Source organism: Pseudophryne corroboree, chromosome 6, assembly GCF_028390025.1.
Source record: "Pseudophryne corroboree isolate aPseCor3 chromosome 6, aPseCor3.hap2, whole genome shotgun sequence".
In the NCBI taxonomy this organism is placed as follows: domain Eukaryota; kingdom Metazoa; phylum Chordata; class Amphibia; order Anura; family Myobatrachidae; genus Pseudophryne; species Pseudophryne corroboree.
Window position 1 is genome coordinate 613614607 of NC_086449.1, and position 21074 is coordinate 613635680.

The following is a 21074-nucleotide window of genomic DNA, read 5'->3' on the forward strand; positions in this document are numbered from 1 at the left end:
CCAAATTGCCTCTTTTTCCTGCCAGTATATGTACGGACTGTCTGACGTGCCTACTTGGATGCTGTCACTCATATAATCCTCCACCATTCTTTCAATGGTGACAGAATCATATGCAGTGACAGTAGACGACATGTCAGTAATCGTTAGCAGGTCCTTCAGTCCGGACCAGATGTCAGCACTCGCTCCAGACTGCCCTGCATCACCGCCAGCGGCTGGGCTCGGATTTCTTAGCCTTTTCCTCGCAGCCCCAGTTGCGGGAGAATGTGAAGGAGAAGCTGTTCATGGGTCACGTTCCGCTTGACTTGACAAGTGTCTCACCAGCAGGTCTTTGAACATGTGCAGACTTGTGTCTGCCGGAAAGAGAGATACAACGTAGGCTTTAAACCTAGGATCGAGCACGGTGGACAAAATGTAGTGCTCTGATTTCAACAGATTGACCACCCGTGAATCTGTCCCACATGCCTAGCAGAATCGCTCAGTTTTAGCTCCTCCTTCAATCTCTCCAGCTTCTTCTGCAAAAGCCTGATGAGGGGAATGACCTGACTCAGGCTGGCAGTGTCTGAACTGACTTCACGTGTGGCAAGTTCAAAGGGTTGCAGAACCTTGCACAACGTCAGGTGCATTCCCCCTCCTTTGCCTACATCGTAGGCAGATGTATAGGCTTGAATGGCCTTTTGCTGCTCCTCCATCCTCTAAAGCATATAGAGGGTTGAATTACACCTCGTTACCACCTCTGGCTAAAGATGATGGCGGGGCAGGTTCAGGACTGTTTGCTGGTGCTCCAGTCTTCGGCACGCGGTGGCTGAATGCCTAAAGTGGCCCGCAATTCTTTGGGCCACCGACAGCATCTCTTGCACGCCCCTGTCATTTTTTTTTTTAATTCTGCACCACCAAATTCAATGTATGTGCAAAACATGGGACGTGCTGGAATTTGCCCACATGTAACGCACGCACAATATTGGTGGCATTGTCCGATGTCACAAATCCCCAGGAGAGTCCAATTGGGGTAAGCCATTCTGCGATGATGTTCCTCAGTTTCCGTAAAAGGTTGTCTGCTGTGTGCCTCTTATGGAAAGCGGTGATACAAAGCGTAGCCTGCCTAGGAACGAGTTGGCGTTTGCGAGATGCTGCTACTGGTGCCGCTGCTGCTGCTGCTGCTGCTGCTGTTGCTGCGGGAGGCAATACATCTACCCAGTGGGCTGTCACAGTCATATAGTCCTGAGTCTGCCCTGCTCCACTTGTCCACATGTCCGTGGTTAAGTGGACATTGGGTACAACTGCATTTTTTAGGACACTGGTGAGTCTTTTTCTGACGTCTGTGTACATTCTCGGTATCGCCTGCCTAGAGAAGTGGAACCTAGATGGGATTTGGTATCGGGGACACACTACCTCAAGAAAATCTGTAAGTCCCTGTGAATGAATGGTGGATACCGGACACACGTCTAACACCAACACAGCTGCCAAGGCCTGAGTTATCCGCTTTGCAGCAGGATGACTGCTGTGATATTTCATCTTCCTCGCAAAGGACTGTTGGACAGTCAATTGCTTACTGGAAGTAGTACAAGTGGTCTTCCGACTTCCCCTCTGGGATGACGATCGACTCCCAGCAGCAACAACAGCAGCGCCAGCAGCAGTAGGCGTTACACTCAAGGATCCATCGGAGGAATCCCAGTTAGGAAAGGACTAGTCAGACTTGCCAGTGACATGGCCTGCAGGACTATTGGGGCTCCTGTCTAAGGAGGAAATTGACACTGAGGGAGTTGGTGGTGTGGTTTGCAGGAGCTTGGGTACAAGAGGAAGGGATTAAGTGGTCAGTGGACTGCTTTCGCTGTCACCCAAAGTTTTTGAATTTGTCAATGACTTCTGATTAATGCGCTCCAGGTGACGTATAAGTGAGGATGTTCCTAGGTGGTTAACGTCCTTACCCCTACTTATTACAGCTTGAAAAAGGCAACACATGGCTTGACACCTGTTGTCTGCATTTCTGTTAAAATAATTCCACACCGAAGAGGTGATTTTTTATTTTTTTTTGTCATTTGACCAGGCATGTCAATGGCCATATTCATCCCACGGACAACAGGTGTCTCCCCGGGTGCCTGACTTAAACAAACCACCTCACCATCAGAATCCTCCTTGTCAATTTCCTCCTCAGCGCCAGCAACACCCATATTCTCATCCTGGTGTACTTCAACAGTGACATCTTCAATTTGACTATCAGGAGCTGGACTGTGGGTGCTCCTTCCAGCACTTCCAGGGGGCGTGCAAATGGTGGAAGGAGCCACCTCTTCCCATCCAGTGTTGGGAAGGTCAGGCATCGCAACCGCCGACACAATTGGACTCTCCTTGGGGATTTGTGATTTCGAAGAATGCACAGTTCTTTGCTGTGCTGCTTTTGCCAGCTTGAGTCTTTTCATTTTTCTAGCGAGAGGCTGAGTGCTTCCATCCTCATGTGAAGCTGAACCACTAGCCATGAACATAGGCCAGGGCCTCAGCCGTTCCTTGCCACTCCGTGTCATAAATTGTATATTGGCAAGTTTACGCTTCTCCTGAGACGCTTTTAATCAAGATTTTTGGGTAATTTTACTGAACTTTAGTTTTTTGGATTTTACATGCTCTCTACTATGACATTGGGCATCGGCCTTGGCAGACGACGTTGATGGCATTGAATCGTCTCTGCCATGACTAGTGGCAGCAGCTTCAGCACTAGGTGGAAGTGAATCTTGATCATTCCCTATTTCACCCTCCACATTTTTGTTCTCCATTTTTTAATGTGTGGAATTATATGCCAGTAATATTATTATATCAATAGCAATGGCTTACTGTACTGTACAACTATATACTGTTGGTCACCAAAATGCTGCACTGTACTACTATATATACTGGTCACAAAAATGCAGCACAGAAATGGAATGGACACTTGCAGTGAGACGGAGCTGCAAGATACAGCAATGGCCTACTGTACTGTACAACTATATACTGTCGGTCACCAAAATGCTGCACTGTACTACTATATATACTGGTCACAAAAATGCAGCACAGATATGGAATGGATACTTGCAGTGACACGGAGCTGGGAAAATATGGAGAAAAGAAGACTCTTTTGTGGGCGCACTCTTTAACTTGAAATGAATATGAAATTTAGTCAAAATAAATTAAAATTCAAATTTTAATGATTCAACACAATTAAGATAATAAGTGGTTCATAAAGAGAATAATGATCAAATAATACATTCAAATAGCACTAAGTGCTGATACAAGATGGAAGTTAAATTCTGGCTGACGGAAGAAATTCTGAGTGTTTATAAACAAAATAGTTCGATTTATTGGACGGTACGTTCTACTGATAAGCAGTAGCACAACACTGTAATATGTTCCCTGTAAGAGTATAATAGATGCAGATAAAGCAGTCTGGATGCTGGTTACATTTGTGAGTAATATAAGGGTGGAAAATAAGATGGCAGTATGAATCTTCTGTCAGTGTTAGACACTGTGTGGGCTAAACCAATAAGCTTCTACTACACTGAGTATTCCTCAATGGTCACCCACTTGAGTACTGACTCAGCCCAGCACTGATTAGCTTCCGAGATCAGACGGCTTCGGGCGTTTCCAGTGTGGTATGATAGTAGAGGAAATGATGAATAATTGGAAGCTCTGGAATCACTGATGAGAGTTCACGAAATTACATAGTTATCAAGATAGATATCAGAGGTAGAGGGAACCAGATGGATCTGCTGCCAATGTTAGACAGGGACGTGGCCCTGAATCAATGGTGAGAGTCCATGAAGTACAGGAAAGAAGGAAAAGTACTTGTAATTTTGACAGTATTGTAATTAGAACATAATTGGAATAAATTGTAGCATCAATTCTTGTAATTAACTGGATTCTGATGATATCGTGATAAGAAATAAACAAGACAAAAAAATTATATATCTGAGATGAAGAGACAAAGAAATTAAATGATGACGAGGGATAACAAAATAACCACCCTGCTACATTAAAGTATCCAACTGCAGGATGTTGATATTGAAGGAAACAACAATGGATAACATAAAGACTGTAGTAAAATTACAATGGAAATCTGCTAATATTCTGCACACCGCAAGTATGACCTTTTTCACATAAATGAATACTGATAAAATGTGTAACGATGACAGGCCATTAACTGCTGATATGCAAGAAAGATATAAAGGATGGAGAGGAGAAAAAGAAGCTGATATTACCGCACTGGAGCAGTGGACGGCTTCCCGCACCCACCAGTATTTCCGCCAGGCCGGCGGCGCCCGGCACCTTCCCCTTCCTCACCGACCGAGACATCAGGGGCTCCACCAAGCCAGTGGCACCCGCAGTGGACGGCTCCCAGCCCTCGCTAACATCACCGCCAGGCCGGCGGCACCCGGTGCCTCCCCTCTCTTTCCAATCGAGCCATCAGGGGCTCTACCAAGCCAGAGGCACTCGCAATAACGATATATCCAGTGCGGTAATATCATTTCTTTGTCTTTTCATCTCAGATATATAATTTTTTTGTCTTGTTTATTTCTTATCACGATATCATCAGAATCCAGTTAATTACAAGAATTGATGCTACAATTTATTCAAATTATGTTCTAATTACAATACTGTCAAAATTACAAGTACTTTTCCTTCTTTCCTGTACTTCATGGACTCTCACCATTGATTCAGGGCCACTTCCCTGTCTAACATTGGCAGCAGATCCATCTGGTTCCCTCTACCTCTGATATCTATCTTGATAACTATGTAATTTCGTGAACTCTCATCAGTGATTCCAGAGCTTCCAATTATTCATCATTTCCTCTACTATCATACCACACTGGAAACGCCCGAAGCCGTCTGATCTCGGAAGCTAATCAGTGCTGGGCTGGGTCAGTACTCAAGTGGGTGACCATTGAGGAATACTCAGTGTAGTAGAAGCTTATTGGTTTAGCCCACACAGTGTCTAACACTGACAGAAGATTCATACTGCTATCTTATTTTCCACCCTTATATTACTCACAAATGTAACCAGCATCCAGACTGCTTTATCTGCATCTATTATACTCTTACAGGGAACATATTACAGTGTTGTGCTTATCAGTAGAACGTACCGTCCAATAAATCGAACTATTTTGTTTATAAACACTCAGAATTTCTTCTGTCAGACAGAATTTAACTTCCATCTTGTATCAGCACTTAGTGCTATTTGAATGTATTATTTGATCATTATTCTCTTTATGAACCACTTATTATCTTAATTGTGTTGAATCATTAAAATTTGAATTTTAATTTATTTTGACTAAATTTCATATTCATTTCAAGTTAAAGAGTGCGCCCACAAAAGAGTCTTCTTTTCTCCATATTTTCCCATGTTCGTACACTGACTCAGGGTGCACCACCAAGTAATATTAGAATTAGAAAACAGTGTTTTCTTGTAATCATTTGACTTTGGTTTCTTAATATCATTTGTTTATATTTACCATATCCTGTGCGGTATTCCCTCCCTCTCTTGATAAGTGACACGGAGCTGCAAGATACAGCAATGGCCTACTGTACTGTACAACTATATACTGTTGGTCACCAAAATGCAGCACACTGAGCACAGATATGGAGCTTTTCAGGCAGAGAACGTAGAAATTTGCAGCACACTGAGCACAGATATTTGCAGCACACTGAGCACAGATATGGAGCTTTTCAGGCAGAGAACGTAGCCACGTCCTCTCCGTTCAATCTCCAATGCATGAGTTAAAATGGCGGCGATGCGCGGCTCTTTATATAGAATACGAATCTCGCGAGAATCCGACAGCGGGATGATGACGTTCGGCCGCGTTCGGGTTAACCGAGCAAGGCGGGAAGATCCGAGGCTGCCACGGACCCGTGTAAAATAGGTGAAGTTCGGGGGGGTTCGGATCTCGACGAACCGAACCCGCTCATCTCTATTTATAACGCTTTCACAGGTATTAGCACAGAAGTACTATATGTGATGAGGAGGCACACACTGTAGTACAATGTGAAGCCCTGATTGCGGTCAGATAATGTCTCTAAGAGGCAGGGCAGGGAGGACGCCGTAAGCGCTGGAAATCACAGCGTTATGCTCAACCCGTCTCCGCTGAATGCCGCTGCACTTGCCATATATAGGTGTTCAATGTATTACTTCCAGCCAGGAGAGGAGTTTATTTGCAGACCTCTTGGTTAGGTAATTTAGCGTACCCGCTGTTTCCTTAGTTCGCTGGCATGATGATATTTGGGAAGAATGAACTCCAAAACACTCGGGGACCCGCTGAGAGTAAGTTCAGTGCAAGTCCAAAACGCCTATTTCTCCTTCCTTACATGTTTTTCCGCCGATATGCAGTGGCAGTTTTATCAGAGGAGGGTTGCAAAATGGGGTGATTATCAGCAAGGGTGGCAGTATTTCTGAAACAGCATAGTTTGTGAACTGTTTGCATGCTGCTGTGGTGAAAGTGTATCGTGACTGGACAAATGGCACCATTGTGAATAATTGCCATAAGCAGGTGGTTATAACAATATGCGACCGTGTGTGTGTGTGTGTGTGTGTGTGTGTGTGTATGTGTATGTATGTATGTGTATATATATATATATATATATATATATATATATATATATATATATATATATATATAATTTATTTTAGATAGTGGCAGTATGAAGGTCATTACTTGGTCAGACCTGGAGGCTGTGAGAAGATCCCTAATTCTCTGTCCTTGTGAAACTGTGATAGCAAAGACCATGCTGAAGCCTGAGTTGCCCTGCAGGAAGCAGGATTGAGACTGTGTATGTGAGAAGCCAGGCAAGGCTGACTATAGCCTGTAAGAGACAGGACTGAGATTTTCCCTTTAAAATACTTATTGTTTGCAGCCCAAGGTCAGTCAGGGACAAAGAAGTGAGTTGGTGCCCTGAATGAGGGCTAGGTGTTTGTAATTTTCTGTTCACTTGTGTTATTCCATTTATGCTGAAAATAAAGCACCATTCTGTTCATTTACCTAAAAAGCTGTGTTGGATCCTGTTTGAGCACCTAGACACTACACAAACTCATCCCATTACCAAGCTAATTACCCCATGTCATTTCTATCTATCTATCTATCTATCTATCTATCTATCTATCTATCTATCTATCTATCTATCTATCTATCTGTCCATCTTATACACATATATATATATATACACACACACACACACACACCCAGTGCACAAATATACTCAGAGTTGGCGGCACTCCAGTAATTATAGACAAAGCCAGCAAGTATAATCAATGTTTCGATGATACTTTAATCCATCGTCGTCAGATGGATTAAAGTACCATTAAAACATTTATTACACTTGCTGGTTTTGTCTACTACCAGCAAGTATACAACTCTGTATATAGATATAGATATCGATAGATAGATAAACATAGATATAGCCACAGGACCGGCACTCCATAAACACAATAGTTACTTAGCTGGTTGCCCCCCCAACATCGATAAGGGACACAGGTGTGGCACTCCACACAAATTTATAAGATACCTAAACTTACAGAACATTCCCAAGAAAATGGATTTGGACACCAATCCTCTTATGCCATCATTTTAGCATTTTATTAGAATGCACTTAATAATAGTTTCCTCAAAGATGATTGGTTGTCATTGGTAACTTCCCCACTAGCTCTATTCTCCATTCTTTTCACTGCTTTTCATCTTCTCCATTTTCCTTTATTTTAAATCACACATTTCTTAGCAGTCATACCCAGGATCTTTAGTCACATCCTCCTTTATTTAAAACACATTTCAAAATACTGTAATAGCTGGGATTCTAACCCATGACCTTCCATATTGCAGTCAGACACCTTACTCATGGAGCTATTTGCTCCTATATGGGAAGTTTGACAGTATTTTGAAATGAATGCCTTAATAAAGGAGTGTGTGATTGAAGGTGCTTAGGGATGTGAGGGGGGAGTTGGGGACGGACAGGGAATCCTGAGGATTAAAGAGGAGGAAGTTGCAAGTGAGATTGATTAAAACTGAAAATTAACAGCCGCTGTAGAACAGCGTCTTCTGTTTTGCGGTATCCTGTGTGGGTGGTACATGTCACACCACCCTAGTTATGGCCCCGATTTAGTGCAAGACAGCACATAGCATTCCCTAAATTGATCTGAGAGGACTTGAAAGAATACGATGAAGAAAATATTACAAAGCACCAACCATGATATCGCAAAGCGCGTACCTTCCTGCTATTTTCTTACAGCTATAGCCGTCCCTCTCTTAAAATACAGTAGGCACAGTTATTCAAACATTTTTCTTATTAAACCTCTTTTTATTTAATACAGGTTGGCGAGCACCAAGCCAATCACTTAGAGCAAGAACCAGGAACCGCCAGGCTTTTGCCACATCAAACAAAGAGCATAGCATTTCTGCCTGTGATGCCCAGCGTGAACAACAAATGCCATCTTTCTGCCAGAGATACTCACTCCTACCTTCTATTTCCACTTTACCAGACATATATGGTATGTACTTTTTTTTTTTACGTACAGTGAGTAATATCTGTGTTCTACTAAGGGTTTATGTGAAAGGTTCAATAACATAATTGGTGTTTTTTTTATAAGATTTTGTTTTTTCAAGTGCAGGCTTTTATCAAAAATGTCAGCAATCCTCCAATGAATTTAAACAACTGAATTAATTCAGGAATATTTGTGTTCTTTGATTTTCTTCACACAGTGAGGCATATTCATCATCTGTTATTTTAAGTCAATGTCCTTCTTTTTTTTTAAATCAAATTTTCGTTCATATGATGCAATAAAATTTATTGCATCATGTGAATTGTTGTAACTGTTCCTCTGGTCTCCCAAATGGCTTCCTTGTACCACTATGGGAAAAGTGGCCAATGACGCCCTTCATGTCTGCCCCATCATGTGATGGTTAGTCATCTTTAATTACCCTGTTGTGCACAGAGCTACTCTGAGAGTGCCAAAGACTGGTGATCTCTTCATGCATTCTGGCCCCATTGGAGTCTCTGACCAATCTCACACTCAAATAATGTGCCTTGGATGTTCTCTGTGAGGCATGTGCACAGTGACAACCTCCCTGTATGCGTTAACTCACAAAGACCATCTGTGCTTTCAAACGGTCTTCATGCTTCAACAGTGGTGCCTGTTTTACATGAGTCGACTCGGGGAATGGGGTGGAGAAGGCATCCCCAGCCTGCTGAGAAGTCTCCTGGTACAGACATCTGGCGCATTCTTCATTCACATAAGGAACTGGCCATGAGTGCCTCCCCAGACTTTGCCTCTCTATCTTTGGAGGCCCCGTCTGTCTCAGATGATCACTCTGACATGCCAGCTCTTGGTGACCGCCAAGATATACAGAAGGTCCTACATCTCCTCAAGTCTATCCCTATTAAATCAGGACTTCCTCCTTAGGCAGATTTTGAATAGCTGGAGCGGAGACTATGGGATGTTGTGAATGAAGTTGCTACTTTGTAAACCAACCTGACACCTGTGGGCCTGTATCACAACTTTTGAAGAACACAGAGAAGCGACTGATGATTTCCAGCATGCCTTGGGCGAGGTGGTGAAGCTGCGAGCTGCTGATCTACAAAATCTTTAGGATTACCTTGATGATCTCGATAATAGAAGTTTCGCAATAATTTACCTGTTCGTGGCACCCTGGAAGATATTCCTCCCCAGAGCCTGAAGGATATTCTCACAAGGCTGTTCAACAAAATATTGTGCCATGATCTTAATGACTTGATTGTCTTTGCTCAAAGGACATGTTTTGTTAAACAATAATAAGGGTATAACTTGCGCTTCTTTCGTGGTGTATCTGTGGTGTGGGTGGTAATCTGCCTATGGGGTAATTAAAACAGTAGTTCCCTACCCATCACTGAATACAAAGGTAATATCTATGGCCCCGGCGCTACTATGTATATGTAAAAAGTGCTAGGACTCAGGTTTAAAATCTGAATCATAACATAACATAAAAGATATTAATCAGGTGTTTAAAAGGGCATACTGTATATTAATTTCTCTCATATAAGAGAGATGGTTCTCCCAAATAGGACTAATAAGTCCTCCATAGTAGCGCCGGGGCCATAGATATTACCTTAGACATGTTTTGTTGGCTTCATTACTGTGCACAGAATGATGAGATTCTTTGAAAGCTGTGTGGCTCCGAAGGCCTAAAGTTTAATGGTCATGCAATCCAGGTGTTCAAAGACCTTTTTTTTTTTTTTTTTTAGAAGTAAACTTATAAATATATTATAACTACTGAACAAGTGCAGAAACAGAGAGAGAGCACATAAGGCATTATGTCTTTACAAAGTTAACAATTAGGGGAGAGGGAGCCGCACCTCCAACACATCACCCGTTGCTGAGCTCTACCTTCTCCTGCTGGTGCCATCTCCGCACCCAACTGTTCATATCACCTTCTTTGACTCCACTATTTGGTAATCTGGCTTTTCCCCCTGGGGTTCTCCCCAACTCGTTTTGGGCATGGCACTTACATGGGAATTTAAGGGGGACCCATTTGGTAGACTCCTCAGGAGATGTGGGCTGTCCGTCCTTACAAGCTAAATGGGGCTTACAAAATGGAGAAATATGGAGATATATCCAGCTTAAGCATTTTCTCATGGGCCTGGAAACCAACAGAGCAGGTTACCATGGGCTTACCACATTTTAAATCCATATGCACATCCCAGACATACCTGCCACATTCCCTGTCTTTTATCTATAAATTGCATATTGGCAACCTTTTCTCTACCAAGCCTAAAGGGCCCCATACACTAGGGAAATGTATCTCAGCAATGACTTCCATGCAGTTTTCCTGCAATCTGGCTGGGATCTTCCCGGGAGGCCTGCAATTGCGATTTCATACTTGAGTGTATTTTTACATGTGATTTATCCCATGCAATCTAATGTTATTAAACCTATTTCCAGGCAATTGAGATAAATCTCACGTGCAGCATGTGTGATCTGCAATTGCGATAGGTGACACACGGGAGAGCGCAATCACAAGAAAAGTACATGCAATTTGACATTTTTCATGCTCTTCATCTCAGGAACTCATTGCAATTGCACGAAAACATGCAATATCGCACTAGTGTATGGGGTCCTTTAGTTTATCAGTGATTGGGAGATGGCTCTATAGAGCTTAGGTGGAGAAGAGAATATTTAGTAACACACTCCATAAATATGGTGGTGGTGGAAACTTAATGACATGGTGGTACCGCAGTGCTAGTCTTCTGGCTAAAATATATCCCATGGTCCAACACTTGCTGCAGGTGCAATAAAGCCATGGGCACACCACTCGATATTTGGGGAGAGTGCCCAGCAATTCGGGCAGTTTTGGAATAGGGTGTTGGAGACATCTGCCATCATTCTCCAGGAGAACCTTCCCTCCCCTAGTTTTTGGCCTATGAATCTCACACGCAGACCGCAGGTGTTATTTTTAAAGACTCTGCTACGTCACATTCTTAGTGCATCTTACGCAGTCATCCCTGTTCACTGGCGTTCTGCAATCCCTCCCACCATAGTTGAGTGGTGTGCGTGGCGAGATCACTATATGTCTCTGGATGACCTCATACAGCAAGTACTAAACAGCCCCCAAGATTTTATGGCAATTTGGCAGCCTTTGCTCCTATATAAAGAATCTGTGCTCTACTGATGTAGAAGATAAGTGAGGTGATCTAAGTCTTGGATGTTGATAATAGCTATCATTCGGCAGCCAACACCCAGGTTAAAGTATACAAGCCATTTAGGCAGACAAAAGCCTCAGTCTCTCCCAGGGCCAAGAGAGCTGCAGTTAAAATGGTGCTGTGTGTGTGTGTGTGTGTGTGTGTGTGTATATGTGTGTGTATATATATGTATGTATGTATGTATGTATGTATGTATGTATGTATGTATGTGTGTATGTATATATATATATATATATATATATATATATATAAAACGCTGCGGCACTCAGAGTCGTGTAAACATCAAATATGTATTGTAACAGGTCACATCATAAAATCCAACATTACGGTGACACACACTAGTGGCAGCATTAAATCTATTTAAATTCAAACTGCAGTGCCATGCTGTATGACTGTGTTTCTACATCATCCATACTGGTTTTATATATATATATATATATATATATATATAATGCACACACAGTGGTCGAAGTGGGGCGGTATGGTATACCGCCACTTCTTCCACTGACCCGGAAATGAAAGTGTGCAGCAGGAGGCGAGGGAAGTGGCCATTCTGCTGCACATTGTGCTCCCGTCCCTGCTCGGCGGCCAGCGGCTGTGTAGAGCGCTGTAGTAGCTCACAGCCAGCCGCCGCCGCCAGTACGGCTCCCACATGACACCCCGCGGCTGCTTGGCTCCCGCCCCCCTGACAGCGCAGCTGCCCAGCTCAGTCTGGAACTGATGGAGGAGAGTGTCAGTGTGGGGACGTGTGTGTGTGTGTGTGTGTGTGTGTGTGTGTAAATGTGGCTGCGTGTGTGTGACTGTGAGTATGTAGATATGTGGCTATGTGTGTATAAGTGTGTGTATGTGTATATGGCTGTGTGTAAATGTGGCTGGGTGTGTATTTTTATATATGTAAGTGTGTGTGTATGCGTGTATATGTGGCCACCAGACGCCTGCCGCTCACCGCCGCCAGCCGCTCACCCGCAACAAATGGCGGTCAGAGGGTCCTCACCGCTCCAAAGGCGTCCTTATCTCTGCCACTGCCCATGGGTGCCTCTTCTGACCACAGTCAGGTAATGTTCCCCTGCTGTCACCCTCTCTCCCTGTCATTACTATCCCTACTGTCACTCTCTCTCTCTCTCCCTGCTCTCCCTGTCGTCACTCTCCCTGTCGGCACTCTCCCCGTCGTCACTCTCCCCGTCGTCTCTCTCTCCCTGTCGTCTCTCTCTCTCTCCCTGTCGTCTCTCTCTCTCCCTGTCGTGTCTCTCTCTCTCCCTGCCGTCTCTCTCTCTCTCTCTCTCTCTCTCTCTCCCTGCCGTCTCTCTCTCTCTCTCTGTTGTCTCTCTCTCTCTCTCTGTTGTCTCTCTCTCTCTCTCTCTCTCTCTCTCTCTCTCTCTCTCTCTGTTGTCTCTCTCTCTCTCTCCCTCTCCCTGTTGTCTCTCTCTCTCTCTCTCTCTCTCTCTCTCTCCCTGTCATCTCTCTCTCTCTCCCTGTTGTCTCTCTCTCTCTCCCTGTCGTCTCTCTCTCTCTCTCTCTCTCTCTCTCTCTCTCTCTCTCTCTCTCTCTCTCCCTCCCTGTCTCTCTCTCCCTGTCTCTCTGGCTGTCACAATTTAAGCTCATTCAGTGTGCTACAATGTGGATTTCGGCTCATTCAGTGTGCTACAATGTGAGTTTCGGCTCGTACCATGTGCTACAATGTGAATTTCGGCTCGTACCGTGTGCTATAAGGTGAAAGGGGCACCAGTACTAGATAGTATAAGGGGTTCTACTACACTGGACATGCCCCCTTTTGGGTAACCATGCCCCCTTTTCTGGAGCGCAGATACAAATAATGATCCCAGTAGTGCAGTGCCAGATACACATAATGATCCCAGTAGTGCAGTGCCAGATACACATAATGACCCCCAGCAGTGCCAGATAGACGAGATATGACCCCCAGCAGTGCCAGATACACATGATTTGCCCCCAGCAGTTCCAGATACATGATATGGCCCCCAGTATAGTGCCAGATGCACGTATGCCCCCAGTATAGTGCCAGATGCACGTATGCCCCCAGTATAGTGCCAGATGCACGTATGCCCCCAGTATAGTGCCAGATGCATGTATGCCCCCAGTATAGTGCCAGATGCACGTATGCCCCCAGTATAGTGCCAGATGCACGTATGCCCCCAGTATAGTGCCAGATGCACGTATGCCCCCAGTATAGTGCCAGATGCATGTATGCCCCCAGTATAGTGCCAGATGCATGTATGCCCCCAGTATAGTGCCAGATGCACGTATGCCCCCAGTATAGTGCCAGATGCACGTATGCCCCCGGTATAGTGCCAGATGCACGTATGCCCCCGGTATAGTGCCAGATGCACGTATGCCCCCAGTATAGTGCCAGATGCACGTATGCCCCCAGTATAGTGCCAGATGCACGTATGCCCCCAGTATAGTGCCAGATGCACGTATGCCCCCAGTATAGTGCCAGATGCACGTATGCCCCCAGTATAGTGCCAGATGCACGTATGCCCCCAGTATAGTGCCAGATGCACGTATGCCCCCAGTATAGTGCCAGATGCACGTATGCCCCCAGTATAGTGCCAGATGCACGTATTCCCCCACAGTACCAGATACACATATGCCCCCAGTATAGTGCCAGATACATGTATTTCTCTACAATGCCAGGTACATATGCATCTATTATCATTATATGGGTGAAGTGGTGGGGGGTACATTCAGCACGACACTGCTTACTTCATGAATCATAGGTGGGGCGACAGGGACATTAGTGCCTAAATCAATAATAATACTCACACACTGGGCGGCCACTCAGCTCCACAGTAGTCATCAGTGGCATCTGGCATCTACGACCACTCCTCTCCTTGGCACACACTGCAGGTAGGGACGGCGTCAGCGTCTGATGGCTGGCGTGGTGCCGCAAAGCGCACACACTGTAGTGCCTGGCCTGCCCACAACACTCCCCTATCGGTGTCCAGACAGCTGTGATCTGGCAGGGCCCGACTCCATGAGCTCTGTATGGCGGGTGTAGTATGTTATGTTGACGGTCGGGCTCCCGGTGGCCAACATACCAGCGCCAAAATCCCGACCGCTGGCATACCGACAGCTGGGCGAGCGCATGTGAGCCCCTTGTGGGCACGCTGCGGGTACAGTGACGAGCCACGCTATTTATTCTCCCTCCAAGGGGGACATGGACCACCAAGAGGTAGAAAAGCTGTCTGTATGCCGGCGGTCGGGATTCCGACGCCGGTATGCTGGTTATCGGGAGATCGGCCGGCGGCAAACTGAAGACCACCCCTGTAGGGCAGCTGCTGCTCTGTCATATGCAAAGGGTCGCAGTGATGACAGATTGACCGTGTCCGCAGAGCCAGCACTCTAGAAAGGAGATTGGGCTATATAGAATGTCTACTATTGGAAAAATGGAGTCAGATTGTCCCTGTTGAATTCAATTAATTAATTAAATTCAGCGCAGGGACACTGCTGACACATGATCCAATGGCAGCACTCTGGAGAGAAGAGGTAGAGAGATGAGATGAGGTGTGGGCAGATGAGAGAAATAGAGCTGGAGAGGGGTAGAACAAAGTTCTGGTGAGGTTGTGGAGAGCTGCTGCTGCCTGCGACATACAGATGGAGCCTCCCTTATCGTTGCCTGCCTAATCGCAGACGGGCACTCCCAGCATGACTAGGTAATCCGTCTGCCTGGTCACGCCGGGAGTGCACAGAGCCACTACCCATTGCAAGCGTCTGTCTGGGCCCACAGCGGGAGGTGACGTCCCAGCAGCAGGAGGTGATGTGCTGGGAGTCCCTGTGCTCCTCCTCCTCCCCGCTGCACCTGGAAGGAGACAAGGCTGTGCCGTGGGGGAGATGGAGGCCGCACCACAGGTATCCGGGGGGTGGGAGGTCGTTGTGAGCGGGGGCGGTGGCTGTAAGAAGCCCATACGCCTCTATAGGATATCGTCATAAAAAGATGGCCGGATATTAGCATTTTTCAAAATGCGGTAAAACATCTGAAAATGGGGGTTTTACCGCATTTTTCCCTTAGTACATCACACTCAGAGAGAGAAGGAAAGAAAGGGGAGAGAGTGATGGAGAAAGAGAGGGGAGAGAGGAGGGAGAGAGACGGTGTCATGGAGAGAGGGAAAGCAAGCGGGAGAGAGACAGAGGGTGTTGGGAGAGGGGAGCAAGAGAGAGAGAGAGTGTCAGGGCGAGAGAGAGAGAGGAGAGAGCCATTGAGTGGAAGCAAGCTAGAGTGAGAGACAGAGGATGTCCAGAAGAAAGAGTGGGTCAGTGAGAAAAAGAGGGAGAGACAAAGAGAGAGGGGAGAGACAGAGAGTAATGGGGAGCTTGTGGGAGAGAGCGAGGGTGTCAGGGAGGGAGACAGACAGAGAGGGGGGAGAAAGAGGGAAATAGAGAGGAGAGACACAGAGGGGGGTAGTGAGTGGGAATAGAGAGCATCAGGGAGCAAACGCGCATCAGGGAAAGGAAGAGAGGGATGCAAGAGACAGAGGGGGAAAGAGAGAGGGGAAGGGAGATGTGGTGAGAGAGAGGGCAGAGATGGGGGGAGAGACAGAGGGGTATATTTACTAAGCTCCCGATTTTGACCGAGATGGTGTTTTTTCTTCAAAGTGTCATTTCGGGAATTTACTAAACTTAAATCATGGCAGTGATGAGGGCATTCGTATTTTTTTGGAAGTCCTAGGAAAAAAATACGAATGAATACACCATCGGTCAAATACGCCTGGAATTTGGTAGAAATTGGTCATTTACTAAAAAGTGCAAATCACAAACACTGCCGACAATAGCCAAACACTGCCGTGTAAAAATACAAAATGTGAAAAAGTGCTAAAATAAAACAGACCTGCTTTTTTTTACCGTGTTCGGATAGGCATGCATGGATCCATGAGATCCGTGCATGTTTTTCAGTGGGAAGGGGTGGGAAAGTGTTAATTTAAAAAAAAAAAAAAATGCGTGGGGTCCCCCCTCCTAAGCAAAACCAGCCTCCGTCTCTTTGAGCCGGTCCTGGTTGAAAAAATATGGGGGGAAAAGCGCTACATTGTATCACTGCCGTGTGCTGCCTGTCATACACTACAGGAGCACACAGCCAATCAGGAGGGTGCCACAACGTGGCGCTCCCTGATTGGCTGAAGGAACCCTCTTAGACAGAAGTCAGGGGGGGGTTCCTGGCAGTCGGGGAAAGGGGTCCCATGTGAAAACATGGGGCCCCTTTCAGTGCGTGGTCGTGTATCCGTTTTTTTATTTTGCAAAGTACGTGGATTACAAATCGAACAGAGGAGGACCCATCTACACTGGATTATGTGAGTATAATTTTTCCAACAGGTACCCCATGGATTCTACATGGAGAAGAGGACCGACCCTCGTGTGAACATAGGTAAGTATGTGTGTATGGAGGTGTGGATGTATGTATTAAAGTTTTACTTTCAAGGTGTGTGTCTTCTGTTTTTATTGGGGTATTTTTTTAGTAGTAGTACTACAGGAACCAGCGGGCCCGGTTTTCCACTGCATGCTGGTACTTGTGGTTCTCCAAGTACCAGCTTGCGGGGGAGGCTTGCTGGGACTTGTAGTACTGCTACTAAAAACAATATTCAAATTTTAACAAAAAGGCTATCAGCCCCCCATCCGCAGCCCTTGGATGGGGGGGACAGCCTCGGGCTTCACCCCTGGCCCTTGGGTGGCTGGAGGGGGGGACCCCTTGATTGAAGGGGTCCCCACTCCTCCAGGGTACCCCGGCCATGGGTGACTAGTTGGGTATGTAATGCCAGGGCCGCAGGGACCAATATAAAAGTGTCCCCCAGGCTGTGGCATTATGTATCTGGCTAGTGGAGCCCGGTGCTGGTTTCAGAAATACGGGGGACCCCTACGCTTTTTGTCCCCCGTATTTTTGGAACCAGGACCAGGCGCAGAGCCCGGTGCTGGTTGATTAAATATGGGGGAACCCCGGTCACTTTTTTTCCCATATTTTTTCACCCAGGACCGGCTCAAAGAGCTCGAGGCTGGTTTTGCTTAGGAGAGGGGACCCCACGCATTTTTTTTAAAGATTTTTAACAATGTTTAATTTTTTACGAGAGGTGCACAATGAAGCCCAGCACGGATCTCACAGATCCGGCCGAGATTCATTGTGTTAAAGTCGGCAGTGTTTTACAATTCACTCCCGTAAAACACTGCCAAAAAATACGAATGACATCGACATCGGTAAATACGAAAATGCAGAATACCACAGCTTAGTAAATTAGTCGTAATAAATTCAAAAATTTGCAGTTTTACGCTTTTGATGTTATTCGTGATTGAACTTTAACCTCATTTGGGAAAATACGATTTTTAGTAAATATACCCCAGAGAGTGGAGAGAGACAGAGAGGGGGGAGAAACAGAGAGGGAGCAGGGATGGGCTGGAGAGACACTACCTGTCCCAGACTTGCTAGGCTTCAGCACCGGTCTCTGGGGGCAGGCCTTGACGGCATTAGGCTTTGCCCCCTTCCCACACGCGAATCTCAGCAATGCATTCCCCTGCTGCAAGGAGTCGGCCAGGTAGACTTGAGTGGTCCCGCAGGCCAAGCAATATTTGTTGCATTGCCCCTGGATGCCCGCACATCTGTCCTATAATCAGGCCCAGCACACATATACAGCATGCCGGCACTATAGAGGCAAGGCTCCCCCTCCAGGCAAGGCTCCAGCTGCCGAGAAAGAAACACCAGGTGTCTAGTATGGGGTGGAGGGGCTGCTGCACATGCCAGAAGATCAAACAGCAGCCATTTTTAAAGTGCTTCACTGAGCTTCTGCGCATGCGCAGAAGCTTTCAGTGAATGCTGCTGCGATCGCGGCTGGCGGCCTGCGTGGGGTTGGCGGACAGCCAATGAGGGGATGACCGGTCCGGCGTCCCGACATGCCAGTCCGCCACTGTGTGCGTGTGTGTGTGTATATGTATGTATGTGTGTGTTTATATACTGCTCAAAAAAATCACACAAAAATTATCAATGGAAATCAAATTTATTAACCCATGGAGGTCTGGATTTGGAATCACACTCAAAATTAAAGTGGAAAAACACACTACAGGCTGATCCAACTTTGATGTAATGTCCTTAAAACAAGTAAAAATGAGGCTCAGTAGTGTGTGTTTTTTTGAGCAGTATATTATTATTATATATCTCACTGCTCAAAAAAATAAAGGGAACACTTAAACAACACAATGTCACTCCAAGTCAATCACACTTCTGTGAAATCAAACTGTCCACTTAGGAAGCAACACTGATTGACAATCAATTTCACATGCTGTTGTGCAAATGGAATAGACAACAGGTGGGAATTTATAGGCAATTAGCAAGACACCCCCAATAAAGGAGTTGTTCTGCAGGTGGTGACCACAGATCACTTCTCAGCTCCTATGCTTTCTGGCTGATGTTTTGGTCAGTTTTGAAAGCTGGCGGTGCTTTCACTCTAGTGGTAGCATGAGACGGAGTGTACAACCCACACAAGTGGCTCAGGTAGTGCAGCTCACCCAGGATGGCACATTAATGCGAGCTGTGGCAAGAAGGTTAGTACATCAGGAGACGTGGAGCAGGCCGTAGGAGGGCAACAACCCAGCAGCAGGACCGCTACCTACGTCTTTGTGCAAGGAGGAACAGGAGAAGCGCTGCCAGAGCCCTGCAAAATGACCTCCAGCAAGCCACAAATGTGCATGTGTCTACTCAAACGGGTGGTATGAGTTACCTGATATATATTTTGAGTGTAAATTTACACCCCACCCCTGTAACCTTAACCTTCTCTGCTGGAAGCAACATCGGTAAAATATAGGTAAGTATGATTCTAGGGCAGAGATGGAAGTGTTGCATTTGGGTGACAGTTAATAAAGAGTTGTTTTAAAGTGGATAGCGTCTATAGGTTCTGATTTCATAATTAAGGTATACACTAATAGGTCCAAGAGGTCTATTCGTGAAGCAGTGAAAAGAGTGGAGAAGTGAACCTGTGGAGAAGTTGCCTATGTCATTGCATAAAAAACAATTGATTTGCACCCCGCGATCTCCCGTGACTTTAGACGGGAGATTGGGTGCATCTGGGCATGCATAAACAATTGAATCCCCACATATGTATATTAGATTAAATAATATGGTATTGTGTGTGTGTGTGTGGGGGGGGGGGGGGTTCCAATCCTCTGATTGCAGTAAATAGTTTGACACAGGGTAACCAATTGACTGATTATAAATGAACACTTTATTATACAAAATAACAAACAAACAAATAACAGAAAAGAGTATCATGACACAAGATGAAGTTCAATTTCGTTGAGCCCATTATTTGTCATCAAATACTCAGATGTTGGATCAATCATACAGTATATCATACAAATATATTATATATAAATATATATATATATACATTTATTAACCCATGGAGGTCTAGATTTGGAGTCACACTCAAAATTAAAGTGGAAAAACACACTAAAAGAATAACCCCTTTGGACAAATTTTGTAATCAATGTGTTATTCGTTTAGTGATCTGGTAGACACCAAGGCTAGAGTATTGAAAATTGACCGTAATACACTTTTGGTATCCAGTTCAAGAAGTTCTAACAACTCCAACAGACTTCCTTGGGTTAACAGATATAATGTTTCTTCCCCTTTAATTAATAACATCACTAAAAAACATTGGCCCATGATTGAGTCCGAACATAATTTGCCATTAAGTCACACTCGTCTTATGCCCTGTTATTCCCGTGGTCGCAATTTACGTGATTTAGTTGTGAAATCTGATATTGCTAAAAAAAACCTCTACCTCACAACAGACAGGGTGTATACGCTGTACTTGTGTTACCTGCCAATTTCTTTTGACGGGTAACAAGTTTGCTCACCCTCATACTGGAAAGATGATTTTTATTAATCATTTGCTAACATGCAATTCCACTTTCGTTGTCTACCAGCTCATTTGCCCATGTGGCCTTAGCTACGTGGGCAAGACTGAACGTAAATTTAAAGAACGGATGTCCGCGCATCGTTCTGTAATCGTTCTGTAATTAGGAATGCACTGAAAACAGGTAGCTCAGATCAACCTGTTGCTCGTCATTTTGTCGAGCTTCGCCATCCCCTTAATAGTTTGCGTTATCGTATGATCGATCATATCCCTCCCTCTATTAGAGGGGGTGATAGATCACGCAAACTATTACAGTGTGAGACCTGTTGGATTATGCGTTTGGGTGTATTAGCACCTAAAGGTCTTAATGATGTTATCTCATATGCCTGTTTCTATTGAGTGATTTATTTGGTCTGGTTCTATATGCTGCTATATTTATGAGTTAGTTTTGTTAAGCAGGTGGCATTATAATTCATTGATTGGTATTTATGGATTTTTAATTATACTATTTCTTATGCCAGCTTATATTATTGATTTTGCATTGTTCCGTTT

At 45.2% G+C, this 21074-nt stretch overlaps 1 protein-coding gene and 2 pseudogenes across 3 annotated transcripts in view; 2 read left to right on the forward strand and 1 right to left on the reverse strand.

Moving 5' to 3' along the window:
- NEURL1B (neuralized E3 ubiquitin protein ligase 1B) overlaps positions 1-21074 on the forward strand; it is a 751932-nt gene that overhangs the window by 274499 nt on the left and 456359 nt on the right. For all 3 annotated transcript variants that reach the window (XM_063928070.1, XM_063928071.1, XM_063928072.1), the window contains exon 2: positions 8315-8491. In XM_063928070.1, the coding sequence (XP_063784140.1) occupies positions 8315-8491 (177 nt within the window). The remainder of the gene's footprint in view (positions 1-8314; positions 8492-21074) is intronic.
- Positions 3510-3628, reverse strand: LOC134937040 (5S ribosomal RNA; annotated as a pseudogene).
- Positions 4811-4929, forward strand: LOC134937277 (5S ribosomal RNA; annotated as a pseudogene).